The 13,858-nt window shown below is 33.8% G+C and overlaps 1 protein-coding gene across 2 annotated transcripts; it reads right to left on the reverse strand.

Moving 5' to 3' along the window:
• Positions 1-1,043: 1,043 nt before the first annotated feature.
• LOC18592106 (FAM91 carboxy-terminus protein) lies at positions 1,044-11,605 on the reverse strand. Of its 2 annotated transcripts, XM_088809143.1 has the most exons (12): positions 11,418-11,605; positions 11,175-11,331; positions 10,192-10,309; positions 9,676-9,772; positions 8,222-8,328; positions 7,462-7,584; positions 7,170-7,323; positions 5,660-5,720; positions 5,188-5,570; positions 2,427-4,047; positions 1,920-2,318; positions 1,044-1,273 (listed from the first exon to the last, which is right to left on the reverse strand). In XM_088809143.1, the coding sequence occupies exons 2-11, from the start codon at positions 11,300-11,302 to the stop codon at positions 2,072-2,074; spliced, it is 3,039 nt and encodes a 1,012-aa protein (XP_088665269.1). In that variant the 5' UTR covers positions 11,303-11,331; positions 11,418-11,605; the 3' UTR covers positions 1,044-1,273; positions 1,920-2,071. The 2 variants fall into 2 exon arrangements, with proteins under 2 accessions (XP_088665269.1, XP_088665270.1); XM_088809144.1 differs by lacking the exons at positions 9,676-9,772; positions 10,192-10,309; positions 11,175-11,331; positions 11,418-11,605 and having other exon boundaries at positions 7,462-7,592.
• Between the last annotated feature and the right edge of the window lie 2,253 nt (positions 11,606-13,858).

Below are 13,858 nucleotides of genomic sequence, written 5' to 3' on the forward strand. Positions count from 1 at the left end.
TGTTTTGTTCTTGCAAACTTCCTTAAGATGTCAATTCATTTAATTCATGGATTGGATCTTTCTTGGATCCTGGGTGATACTCTACAAAAAATATCTTTCATCATTGTAAGTAAAGGTCAGCTATGTCTCGGGGATGGGCCGATGAGGGGGATACCCAAGGCCGAAGAGTTTAAATTTTAATTCTATTTCGAGATATTTTGACCGTGGCTTAATGGTTGATTGCTGCATTTTGAAGGAACTGCTTTAGTGCCACAATAAGAAACTGTTTATAGTTTATTGTATAAAAATTAAAACAGTTGCATGTATCTAAAATCTGAATCATGAGATGTGTGACTATAATTGAAGTAATGCTCCTACCTAAAATTCTCCTTTACAAACAATAAAGATTTTATTTGGTGAGATTCTATTAGTAATTCATTTTGTAACTATACGCTAGTATCATGAGATCACATTTCCTTTCCATGTTTATAAAGTTCATATAGGTAAAGATTTAGATTTCTTTTAATACCAATTATTATTAACTCACATTCTCAATTTCAAAATTATACTTGTTAAGTAAAAATACATTTATATTTATATTTCAAATCTATTTTATTTTTTATTGATGAGAAATCCGTGACATTTAACCTCCGGTTTCAGACATTGAGAATTTTTTCTAGTGAACATGACAAAATCAGATGATGCATATAAAGACGAAAAGAATTATACTAGTGTAGAACTTTATCCTGCCGAACATAACAAGAACATATTAATTATCTGTATTCTGAGTAAATCCATAATCCTTGTATGTTTCTCTTGACCATAGTTTATAAGTAGCTTCGCTTGTAGCAACTTTCCATTTAACCCGCTACCACAGCCCCCAAGACCTCATTAAGGGATTTATATCGATATGAATTAAGAGAGAGAGAGCAATTTTACACTAAATATGCATACCCGATTTCCCTGAATATGTTTGATGTAACTCATCTCTTCCCACAATGCAGTGGGTTTCTCTTCCACATACAAGAGCTAGCATGAAAATTTCAAATAAAAATCTATGCAACTTAAGCAGAAAGCTGGAACTGTATACAGTAAACCAAAAATGTCTCGTTTTTCCACATATGTATCATGAGCAAAACTGACTTTCTATCTTTGTTTGCAACCAATAAGCACCAAGAGAAGGGTTACATTTCAGTAATCAAATCTACTTGTCACAAACAAGTATCCCCTATTCTTTCAGAAGAAATGCTAACCCGCAACAATCCAGAAGCAGCCTTCAAGCAATATAGAGCATCTGCATTTATGCCAGTAAAGATAATCAGCACTGGATCTCACTCATCCATGTTGGACAGCCCGGGGCTAGCATTTTTAGCAGCCTTATAATCTAAAAATCATGAGAAAATAACAGGAAAATTTGTATAAACAAAAGTCCCTAAGCTTCATACCTAGGGTTCATTAATTGCATCACACAATGACGAGGACAGAAAACCTAAGCTTCAGACCTAAATTTCCATTACCTTAGGAGCCGCACCTAAGGTTGATTGCATCACAGAGTTCACAATAGCAATAGTGCTAAAATATCTCTCATAATATTCTATGTTTCAATAGAAAGAGTACATTGATTTATACAGACTCCAAGCAACCCTCATTCTATTAATTAGACACAAAATAAACATAAAACTAGGATCCTAAATACAATGTAAAATACCAAATTATCCCTAAATCCATAAATTTACCCACAGATATAACAAAGTAACAAGTTAATCCCTCAATTAGCTTTGCATTCTGCAGCAGTCGTAGTCTTAAGGGCAGCCAAGTGGCTACTTATTAACACTGATGATCCAAAATAATTGGAAAGATACCTTTTAGGAAATGAACAGATTCATGAATCCAAGGAAACTAATAAATATCATATCATCAGAAAAAATCTTGATATTTACCTTTGATGTAATCGCTCACTCGCATCCATAGAATGACTTCAAAGATGGAGCAGATAACCAGAATAGTGTAGTATGAAGTACACAATAACTTCCATTGGTCAGTCTCCGGACAAATATTCTATCTACACTTCTCATACAAGATTCTATAAGACCTATTTAATTGCAAAAGATGTAGAGGCTGATGCTGCCTCTGCTATTAAGGAAATTGGTTGGCGAGCCTGCAGGCAAGCACCAATATCAAAGGGATGCAACTCAGCACCATCAAAAAGAAGATTAACACCAGGAAGGATTATTTCTTTGCTGTCAGTTTCATCGGGATCAACTTTTGTTGCAGTTTCTGGGGTGGAATCATCAATTGGTCTTGTGGCAGCTTCGTATACAGGAGTTAGGGCATATGATCTGCAGATATAATTTAACACTACAAATAAATAATAGACAAGCAAACACTGCAAAGAGAAAACAAAATTGAGAGGAAAAAATGAAATTGAGTAGACTGATTTAACAGACCTAAGAATGCTACCATCGAAGCTCAAAACTTCAGTCCGACAACGCTGCCGGCTGGCAAGTTTTAATCTTTGATGCTCACTAGATGCTCCAGAAATGGGAGAAGAAGGGTCTAGCAGTGGATTCCATCTTCCACTAGCATAGTTCATTAGATGCTTCGATAACTCCTTTGAATGATCCTTTTGGTGCTCCTTTTGGTAAAGAAGTTTTGCTGCAGGACCTGTTGCTTGATACTCTGCACAAACATCACGTAACCTTTTACGTATGCTTTGCATTGAATCATGCTGCTCAGTAAGTGAATCTGCTTGAAGTAACCGAGATGTGACAATCCTTTCACAAATATTATTGCATAATTTAGGGCTGAAAAGAGGCATCCCGAATTCAATACTCAATGGAACCCATTCATACTTCTCCTCATTGGGGGCAAAATGATCCGATTCTCTTTCTTTAAAAAGCTTTAATAAGCGAATGTAACCAACCGTCCATAACTCTATCTTGTGAGCCAAATCAGTTAACAAATCATTCAATTTTGAACATTCCTCCGCACATAGTCCCAGCTCATCCCCTACAAGAGCAACTGAGCCATCAGAGTTCTTAAGGGGTAAGGGTATGTCCAGTGTAACAACTTTGCCAGAACCATCTAGGTCATATCTGCTGAAGGGCTGCACTATAACAGCAGAGCATTTGAGAAGAGAATTTAAACAGTGTAAAAGTACACTTCCCTTAACTAAATTTCCTTCAAACTTTCCACCTAAGCCTCCAATTGTCGAACCATCCCAAGACCATAAAAGGGCTTTCTCACAACCAGCTAATGGTGCAGGCAACATGCGTAGACATTGTCCTTTCATCAGAACAACTGATAAAGGCCCACTAGCCACTGTTGAATATAGCACCAATTTCATCCATGGTGTCATTGATGAGTGAGAGGGAGGACCAAAATTAATGGGCCCGGTTGGTCCAGGAAGAACAGATGAATAAGGAAGAGGAACCATAGACACAACAATATCATAGTCGCGAAGAAATAACCGATCTAAGGTTGTCTTTGGCAGCGCAGCCAAGCTTTCACAGCGAAGGATATCCACTCGATATTTCTTTTTCCTCCTTGAAGTTCCTTTTCCTATTTCAGGCCCTTCCATCTGTATCAGTTTATCATCATTCTGGACAATCAGATCTGACTTGGAAACCTCACTCTCGAGGTTACCATCTTTTGATAGGGTAGCAGATCTATCATCACCAATGGTTTCAGGTACAGAGTCATCCCCAACAGAACCTTCCCGACATATTTCTAAATTATTGGTATCATTAATGTTTTCTCCAGTTTCATTAGTAGATTGTTCTGCTACATCAGTCAATGAATTGTCAGCTACCAGAGTGGACTCATCATGGACAGAAGCTGACACTCCCATTCTATCAGCAATTTCCACTGTTTTAGTGTCATTGGCAACTCCACCAGATAGTAGACATTCCAAGACACAGCGGAGACTAAATGCATGATTTGCAAATTCCTGCAACTCTCCCTCAAATTTTGTTCCCTCTAATGTGCTCAGGTCTTTGCAAAGATCTGCAATGCTAGCATGACCTAATTTCCCTGCTTCATATAATGTCACGGCATGAGATTTCAATCCTGCAAAACCCAGTAAGAGGACATATAAATTATGTCAGAGAAAAGGAAACAGTAAGTACACACAGATGGTATAAATTCAAAACCATAACAAATTATTATGCGAAATACTGGAACCTGCCTAATCATCAGCAGATGTAAAACTACAATGACTATAATATGGCTATGTTCCTCCCTCATGATACCACCACCATGGAATAACAAGGTAGCGCCTGTTGGGCTAGCTTGGAACAACTTTTCTACTCTAGAAAGCTAAAGTTGGGCCGAATAAGGTTTTGAAAAAACAGCTTCTTAATATTAATAAAAGTTAAAAATGAGCTTCTTGGGGCTAAAAGTTAAAGCTCCAAACTAAAACTTCTAAGATCTGCAATGAGAAACCAATAGACAAATACAATAAAATTTAAAGCAGAGAAAAGACATTCTTAGCTAATTCATATGATGTCAATCTAACAGAACTTTTACAACAGTTTTGGCAGGCAAAACAGGCCCTTGATGTGGTCATGTAGTGCATAAAACAATTGGACTGCAACAATGAATCAATTTATGTGTTTTACTCTTTCTTCTAGACATTAAGTGTCTGTCTATCTCACATATACAACTCTACATATGCACTAATAATTGATAAAAGAGAAACTCTTCTTTAAAGGTTTTCATTGAGTATTGCCAATGCTACCAGTATTTGAACACTGATGTAGTAGGTATAAGAATAGAAAAAGACAAATTGGCCTTACATTCTAGCATCCAAACAAAACCTAAATGAAGAGGGAGGTTCACATTAAGAGACAATAACAGTTACATAATTCCATCTGAAGAGCTCCGACAAATATCAGGGTAAACAGACCAGTCAGGAGCAACCCAATATTATGGCCACCTCTTTACATCTTTACAGGCTATGATGCCTAATTAAAACTATGGCCTATTTTGTGTACAGCAACCAAAGCATACAATGCTCAAAACTCTAGTTCATTTCAAATTGTTATTTACAGAAATTTGATCATCATATCTAAATGGCAGGTATGCCAAGCTCAAATTTATTATGCATTAATGGTTATGATGTCCAACAGAAGCAATGTATGGGGTATTCAAAATGGGAATGACATCTAAGCTAGTCATTCAAAAATATAAAGAGAAAAGGTAACTAACCTGGTGAAACGGAGCCCATCATAAGATAAGATGTTATATTAGCATCGACAACAAAAGCAACCCGAGCATCACTAGAATGGGGCCCATAGTTTTCTGTCTCCCATAAATCTCCTTGTTGAGCATTCTCACTATCAGTGGACATGTTTGCTGAGGTTGAACTAGGGTGAGAAGCATCTTCTTCATCTGCAAGACTGACACCATGGGGAGGTACACCTGTGTTTTCTTGAAGCACAGATGCCGGGTCAATTACTTTTACTGCCCATCCCAAGCGACAAACAAAAGATGCAGCAGCCTGAAGTTGATTAAGATCTGCTTGTAACGTTGATGCCAGCTCAGCAACAGTTGCATTCTCACTTGAAACAACAAAAACCGCATATAGCAACCTGAATAGTGCAGTTACTAGCTTTAAAAATCTAAGTTGGCTCGCTACTAAACAACATTGAAATGACCACAAGATCAAACGATAACTTACTCCTCAATAGGATCCTCATAAGACTGCTCCTTGTTTGAAACGAACCCTTCAAGCCTAGAAACTGAACTACTATAGTATTAATAACTCAACTCACAAGTACAAACAGGACTCGAGCAGAAGTGGTCAGGCAGCTTGCCAATTCATAACACATTTAAGCAGCAGGAAGCAGAATTAAAATTTCAATATAATTCAATAATGTAGTCCATAAAAGTATCCTAAAGAAAAGAAGGTAAGAAGAAAGCATGGAAAACTAATATCTTTTCAATGTCATATATTTTTTAGGGAAAACAACAAGGAGGCCCCTAAGAAGAATGCTTGGCTGATAAATAAGTCACTTCTAGGTCTTTGAACCCCCAGTCACTACAAACACCCCCGATCAATGCAATGGGTTGTGTCTTTTTATCAATTTCTTGACTAAAAACGGAAGCAGGTTTGGAAAAGGATTTTTGAGTGTTTCAAGTTGACAAGAGCATCTCTTAGCACCATCTTCTTTTTTCTTTGTTCTCCACAGGAGTTTGTCTTATTTCACAAATACTTCCCATGGTAAGGATTAAGGATAAGGGGGGCACAAGCATGCTTGGAGAGCTCAGCACTACAGAGAGTCATATGCTGCATTCGGAAGAGATTAAATTACTCCTGAATAGGAGGAATCTATTGATTCTCCATTTCTCTCCCAACTGGTTGGACTCTTGGTGCAATTATTTACTTCACAGACAAGGTCTCTGGTCAAATCATGCGAAAAAACAAACAGAAGGGGGAAACTACGGAATTTCTTAATATGAAAGGTATTAGGATTTTACTTTCGATAAGGTTAATCAATCAACAAAAATCAGGCTGACTATACTTCGTTGTCCAAATTACCACCAGCTAACACTCACAAAAACACTGCTGTGAAAAACCAAATATTAAGGGATTTTAATGTCAAAGGTATTTATGGAACAGAATAGGAAAATGGAGTAGTCAAAGCATTAACTATAAAGACATGCTATAACAGCATTAAGTCCATCATCCTTAACCAAGTTCAGTTTCAAAGAAGAAAAGATACTTTGCTTTAGGACAGAGAAAGAAAATTCTCCGAATTGCAAAAAAAAGTGATGGGGATGTCTATGTTCTGATGTTAATTGTTTGTGAATATAATACAACAGCCTACTTTAATGTGTGTCACTCAACAAAGCTGCACTCTCCTTCAGTTCCAAACAGTCGGATAGTTCCTAATTTGCATTTGATTAAGGGGACCAGGTGGGGGGGAGTCAAAGAGGGTCAATGTTTCAGCAAATCCAAAAGATCCAAGTACTCCATGCTTCAGAGAATATTAATTCACAACAAAAATACTCATGTATGTACCTAATTACATGAATAACATATGAAATTTGAGTAATTAGCAAAAAGTATATTTTTAGACCTTGCAACCTCAAACACTTGGAAAATTAATTATTCTACTAAAGAGGTAAATATGGACAAATTTAGAAATCCTACTTTGGCAGAACAATTCTAAAAGCAAACAGCTGACCTTTAAACCGGTCATCCGGATAGACAGGGACATCAAAATAGACCAATCCCCGTCGATAAAGACCTTTTATAACATCAGGATCAAACAGGATAAAAGCATTAGCTTCTTCCTTGCAGATTTTATCTATTGTTGCCATTTCTTCTTCTGAAAGTTTCTATAAAAGCAACAAAGAAATGTTAGGTTGCAGATTAGACCAACAAAGACAAGTAGTTGTGTCTGAAAAGGGCAAAATATCAAGTTAATCTGATGACACTCTTTAGACAATAAGACAAAGACTCATCAGAAACCTCACCTTGAACTCTTCTAGGGTAAAGTTAACAAGACAAACTCCCCACCAAGGTTCAATTGGGAAGTCCACTGGTTGGGTAGGTAACAACTCTTTTGCAATCGACTTGTTCAGCTTCCACATAATTTTCTAAATAGCTCCAGATAAGTAAATAATAGGTAAGACAACAACAAATGTACTTCATTGGATTCATAAAAATAATCTAGTTTGCAAAATGCAGGACAAATAACGCCATCAAAAGTTTGCATGGTAAAACACAAGCAGCTTAAATTATTTTCTCAATTAGAATGGATTCATTAGGATGACCATAAAAAGTTTATTAACAAATCTGCATCCAACAAATCTAGGGGGAACTATTAGATCTTAGCCAGTTTGTAAAACAATCCTAATTTATACTACATCAGGCCGAAAGTCAATGCTTTAATAATGTTATTATTGCCTCTGTTGTTCTCAAGTAAAGAGTAATGAGCATAATTGTCAAAGGAAGGAGTTCCAACTCTGTTCTCCAGTCTAGCCTTGCTATTACCATCAAAGTTCAAATCTGCCTATTAAGCAACTAACAGAAGAATAGAACAATCTACTCAAGTTACAACTGCTACGTTATCAAGCATGATGATGAGTATTAATCAGTGTACAAGTGCATGTATTTGGCTTGGATCACTTGTGCAGGCATATATAAAGGAGCAAGCACATGCACAAGCAACCATGGTGCTCACCAGCACACAGTTACACCCATGAATTTGTAAGCAAAAATCTGATCCACTACCTTAGACCTGCACTTGTTCATGATATCAATAAATTCATTTCTCCCAATTCCCGTAAGTCTCAAGGCATCAGCGGCACTGAAATTTGGGATGCTGTCATAAGGTTGCTCTGTGAACAATAAGAAATGCCTGGTAATGATCAGTACCTATCTAATATGTAGCCAACACTGATTTATAAAGCGGTAACAATTGGTGAAAGGTCAATGCTGCACTAAATATGCATATAAATGCACATACATTTGTGTATGCAAATAAATGCAAATACACAATACTATAGGATTGATCAACCAATCAAATAAAAACCTCAATAAGAACAAGTCAAAGGTATATTGTAAATTGTAAACAATAGAGAAATTAAGATTGAGATGTTAGAGACAAATTTTATAATACTTAATATAATTATATATATATATATATATATTGACAGATTGCATAACTCTACATCCAAACTGTCATATATTGTTGATAAGGCACAGAGAATATAGTACTAGAAGCACCAGAAGAAACATCTGGATTACTGGTTGAAGAAAGCATATGAGAATCAGGAGGTATGTTTACTGGATATGTGAAATTCTCGGTCAAATCAAACAAGGATGTTGAAGATGTCTTCTCTGAGATTACCAGTAATCTTTCAAGAGCCCTCAAATCATGCGCTCAAATGTATAGCCATCATTGCAATTGATGCTACTTTCTACCACGACAAAAATTGGAGGCAAAAAGGGCAGAAAGAGAAAATTACATTTTTGATGCATTTAAAGAAAACATAATCATCTCTAGCTGTTCAATTCTTCAAGCAATCATTTCAAGATGCGTCCAATTTTTATCTAGCAATTGTTCATGTCTAGATTTCAGTCACTATTTTTTCTATCAACATAAGTTTCAAATTCCAACCACCCAACAAATCTGTACCAAACAGGTCATGCTATCAACTAATTTTCATCTACTTAGCAGATAATGGTCAATCAAACCACCATATAGAATGATTTCACTATGTTGTATCTTATTGTCTTGCCCCATTAGCACCCTGGCGATCAGTCTTTGTGCACATAATTCACACTACTACATGATAAAATTAGATGCATATTAGCTGTTATATACACCTAGAAATACTTAATATAGCAGACCCTGCCAATCTATTGTAATTTCATTTTATTTTTTTTTGGATAAGTTGAAGTTTATTCAACTTTAAACTAGGACAATCTAGAGCAATTTAGTATTAGCAATTCCATAATGGAATTCAATAATTCAATTACATACTTAATATGAATGCAAATCTTTGAAGAACAGAAAGACAAAACAAGCATAGCTCTAGCGAGATGCCAAATGCAATATATGAGATTTCTCAGCAGATCAATCAACCACATCTAGCTTCAGCCAAAAGTTTTTTCTATCATCAGTCACATCATTACATAGAAAGGAAGTTGCAGGGTAAAACCAAATAGGAGGGAGCAATTACCATTTTTCATAACCTCAAATATCATATCACAGTAATATCGGAAAGGAGACACCCTCATCACACGGCAAACATACTCCGCAAGGTGATAAGGGAATAACTGCAATTAAGAAATTTAAAAAGTGAAGTGCAAAGAACCACTAGAAATTTATCAGTGGAGAAAAAGGAAGGGAGCCATTCAACATATTGTACAAACTGCAACTGATGGGAATAGTTTTTACAGGAGAATGCATTCAAGTAGTCAATGTACGAAAGCCATTCTACAAGACCAGAAACGTATCTGGTGCTGCTCTTAAATGCAGTTCTTACCATGATAGTTCTGCTTCTAAATCAAAAGGAAAAAAACCAACATATTTTCATTCAAGTTCCAAATTGAGAGTTTAAAAAGTATTCTTTACTCATTGTGAAACAAGAATATTGATTATACGAGAACAAAAGTTTTGTGAAAACATATTACATAACAAATCATATTAAGGAAAATAAAAAGAAAGTTCCAAAAACTTTCTAATTATCACGCACCGCTAGGTTCTTTCGCAAGTAACGCATCATCTCTTCATAATATTCACTTTCTTTGCAAACTTTGCGAGCAAAACAAGTGTTCCATTGGAGCCTTTTCTTGATACAATGGTCAATAATCCTAAATGGAGTTCCATGAGAAAAGAAAAAAAAAAGAAGAAGATAAGGGGGTAAGATCAAGCAATAGAACACTAACCACAAGAGCGCACAAAGAGATGAGCATTTAATTCAAATGACTAATCAGGATAATAAGAATGCTTAACGGGAATATGAAATGTAATTTGCAAATTGCAATAGCGAGTGAAAACTGAAAACACAATTATATTCAATAGGCTGTAAAGATACCGGACATTAAATTGCTTTCCTTAAAAGGATTAAAAATTGTCAGCATCCGAAACCAATTCATTTTTTATTCTAAGCATTGCAAGAAAGAAAAATTTCTCAAAAAACCTAATGAGCATATGTCGATTCACGGCATGATAGTTGGGTAAACAACAAAATTATGCCAAATTACAGATGACTATTACAAAACAAATTCAGTGACACCTGAATGCTGGATGATTTATCAAAAAGTTTTACCAAATCATTTATGCACAAAATATTATTCACGGAAGATGAACATCAATGCTCAATAGGAACATCTGAAGGTCCAATCTGCATTACTTACAAAGTTCTTTCTTGCAATGGCGTATAAAAGAGCAATGCCAGTTCAATTTTTCCATATAATTTCATAAAACTATTTCACAGAACTCCCTTGAGATAACATCAATTAATCCCTCAATCTTATATTAAGCATGAAGTAAGTATTTCCTCTTCAAAGAAGAAAACTAACAGTTACTATCTGCTCTGTTTTGCAAATCGATCCTGAAGTTACTCTCTTAAAACAAAATACTGAAGTTCTTCAAAGCTACAAATTAAATTATCCTTGTAGGTGCAGTTAAAAAAGTGAAACAAAGGAAAGTAGCAGAATCCAAACTTTAACTAACCTTCGGTGCCATTCTTCTCTAGAATTAAGAGTGGCCTGAAGCCGTTTGGGCAAATTCTCCCACGAGCTTTCTTCCCTAATCGCTTTCAAGAACAACTGTTCCTCGATCGTCGCCGGAATGTGCTGCATTTTTATAGATCACTCAATCTTTTCCTCCCCTGCACATAAATCAATCAATCAGCTAGCGGAATAAATCATTGGCAAAAGAAACTTCGGTTGATAAATGAGCATTGGTGGATCCAACCTGAAAGAGATAGAACAAGAGGGTAGCTCCGATAGCGGTAGCAATTGCGGATCGAGCTAGGGTTTAATAAATTAGGGTAGAGGGAGATCTAATCTTTATATAAGAAATGGAAAATAAAATTCATTCAGAAACGAGAAATGTTGGAATTGCTACTTCATCTACATGCATGTCTGCAATATGACGGGTGGGGCGTGGGTGGCCCCTTTGCGTTGATTTGAATTACCGAACCCACCGTAAAAAGTCCAAATAACTGGGAGTTGAAATAGTATCAGTAAAAAAATTCTTACAGTGATCTTCGCTTCGCTTTCTATTTTGGTCCGGCCGTGGAAATTGGCTTGGCTCGTGCGAGCTGGGATGAGCGGATTCGATGGTTAATTAACTTTATTTTTATAAGAGTAATCTTGTCTTTGATCATGAATCCATTTGATAATTTTAATATCTTTTTTTTATTTTTCTAATTAAATAACAGCTCCACCAAAGTAAATAATTACTTTCAAATTTTGAGGGTTGGATTAAATGTTCAAAATATTAAAATAAATTAGCATAATACTCAAAAAAAATTTCTATATTATTTTAAAAAATTAAAAAAATTTATTCTTTTATTATATTCAATCAAACTTTCATATTTTTATTTTAAATCAAATAAACCCTTTATAATTAATAATTGATTAATTATTATTAATTAAAATATTATTTATCATTCTATATCTATATGTCATTACATGATATTGATATGAAAGGAAAAAAATATCATATTATCATATTGTTATGTCAAATTAACTTATCACATCATTATCTTAATATGTTACATTATTATCAATTATTATATGTTAGTATATCACATCAACATCGTGTAATATAAAATGATAAATAACATTTTAGTTAAGTTAATCATTAATTATTTAAAGGCATATTTAATTTAAAATAAAAATATAAAACCTTACTTGATTCAAAATAAAAAAATACATTGATTTTATTTGATGTAATAAAAATAAAACAAATTATTTAAATTTTATTAAATAATTTTAAAAATTAGATATTATATCAAATAAGTTTTATTTAAATACATAAAAATTGGCTAAAGTTATGAACGAGAGATGTGGAGTTAGGATCAAGTTTTTTAACCTTCTAAAAACTTCTCAATTTGAAGTCTAAAATTATTAATGTTAATGTGTTTCACAAAAACGTATTGATTGAATTATCTGATAGTACAATTTTCAATGGTAGTTTGTTAACATGTAAGAATTAGAAACAATGTTGGAAAGCATGAAGTTTTAGTTATATATATTGGACTTTCTCTCATTCTTTACCGTAGCCTCCATGTTTGTGTTTGGTTTAATGAACAAATTTCAACATATTAGACATGTTTACAAGAAATTTACTTCACCTTACATTATAAGAATATCTTATAAAAATAGTAACTTCAACTTATTTATTTTAAATGTAAATTTAATTAGTTGTCCATAACTTGCCAAAAGAAATTAATTTATCAAAGTTATTTTTTTTCAATGAGTTATTTCTAATTCATTAACACTAGTAGAAGATGAAAAAAGATATAATGTTCAAATAAATCCCTAAATTATTAAAGAAAATTCAAATAAGTTTGTATTCTCTAATTATATCTAATCAAATACACATATTTTTATTTTCAGTCAAATAAGTTTGTATAATTAATTATTAATTAATTACTATTAATCTAAATACTATTTATCATTTCATATTCACATGATATTAATGTGGACGGTGAAAAATATTATATAATGATATTATCATACAAAATTATCATGTAACGTCATTATTAATTACTATATATTTAGTATGTCACATCAGTGTCATATGACATAAATGACATATGATATTTTGATTAAATTAATTATTAATAATAAAAATTTATTTGATTCAAAATAAAAATATAAAAGATTATTTAGTTCAAAATAAAAGTACAATGACTTATTTTGTTTAAAATAAAATATAAAGAGTTGATTAAATGTAATAAAAATAAAAGAGTTTATTTGAATTTTTTAAAATAATTTAGAAATTTTTTTAAATATTACGTCATGCAAAAATTATCTCATCAACCTTCACCAGCTAGCTATTTAACTAGGAATGACAAAATTGACGAGGTTTTCTTTCAAAATATCAGGCATGCGAAAAAGGAAGAAAATTATTAAATTTTTTTATTTTATGTCAATATTAATAACAAAAATGTACAAAAAATGCCTCCTTTTCTGTTTGGTAGAGGAAAATTTTCCTCCTTGCTGGAAAAATAACTAAGGACCATTTTTTTAGCTATAAAGCCCAAATCTCCTTTCTTAAGCTATAACTACAAGTCCATAACATTGACCATACAGTTAAATGGGCCGTTTATATCTATGGGCTGGAGTAGTGTAAGGCTAAAAAAAAAAAAAATCGGGCCAATAGAAATGTTAATGACCTATTGA

Source organism: Theobroma cacao, chromosome 8 (genome assembly GCF_053813885.1).
Source record: "Theobroma cacao isolate CCN51 chromosome 8, ASM5381388v1, whole genome shotgun sequence".
In the NCBI taxonomy this organism is placed as follows: domain Eukaryota; kingdom Viridiplantae; phylum Streptophyta; class Magnoliopsida; order Malvales; family Malvaceae; genus Theobroma; species Theobroma cacao.

Coding starts and splice junctions, on each gene's coding strand:
- LOC18592106 (XM_088809143.1), bottom strand. CDS start 11,302: ATGCAGCACATTCCGGCGACGATCGAGGAACAGTTGTTCTTGAAAGCG. Junction 5,721..7,169: donor TCCGGATGACCGGTTTAAAG/GTCAGCTGTTTG, acceptor ATAGTAGTTCAG/TTTCTAGGCTTGAAGGGTTC. Junction 5,571..5,659: donor TATGAGGATCCTATTGAGGA/GTAAGTTATCGT, acceptor TGCACTATTCAG/GTTGCTATATGCGGTTTTTG.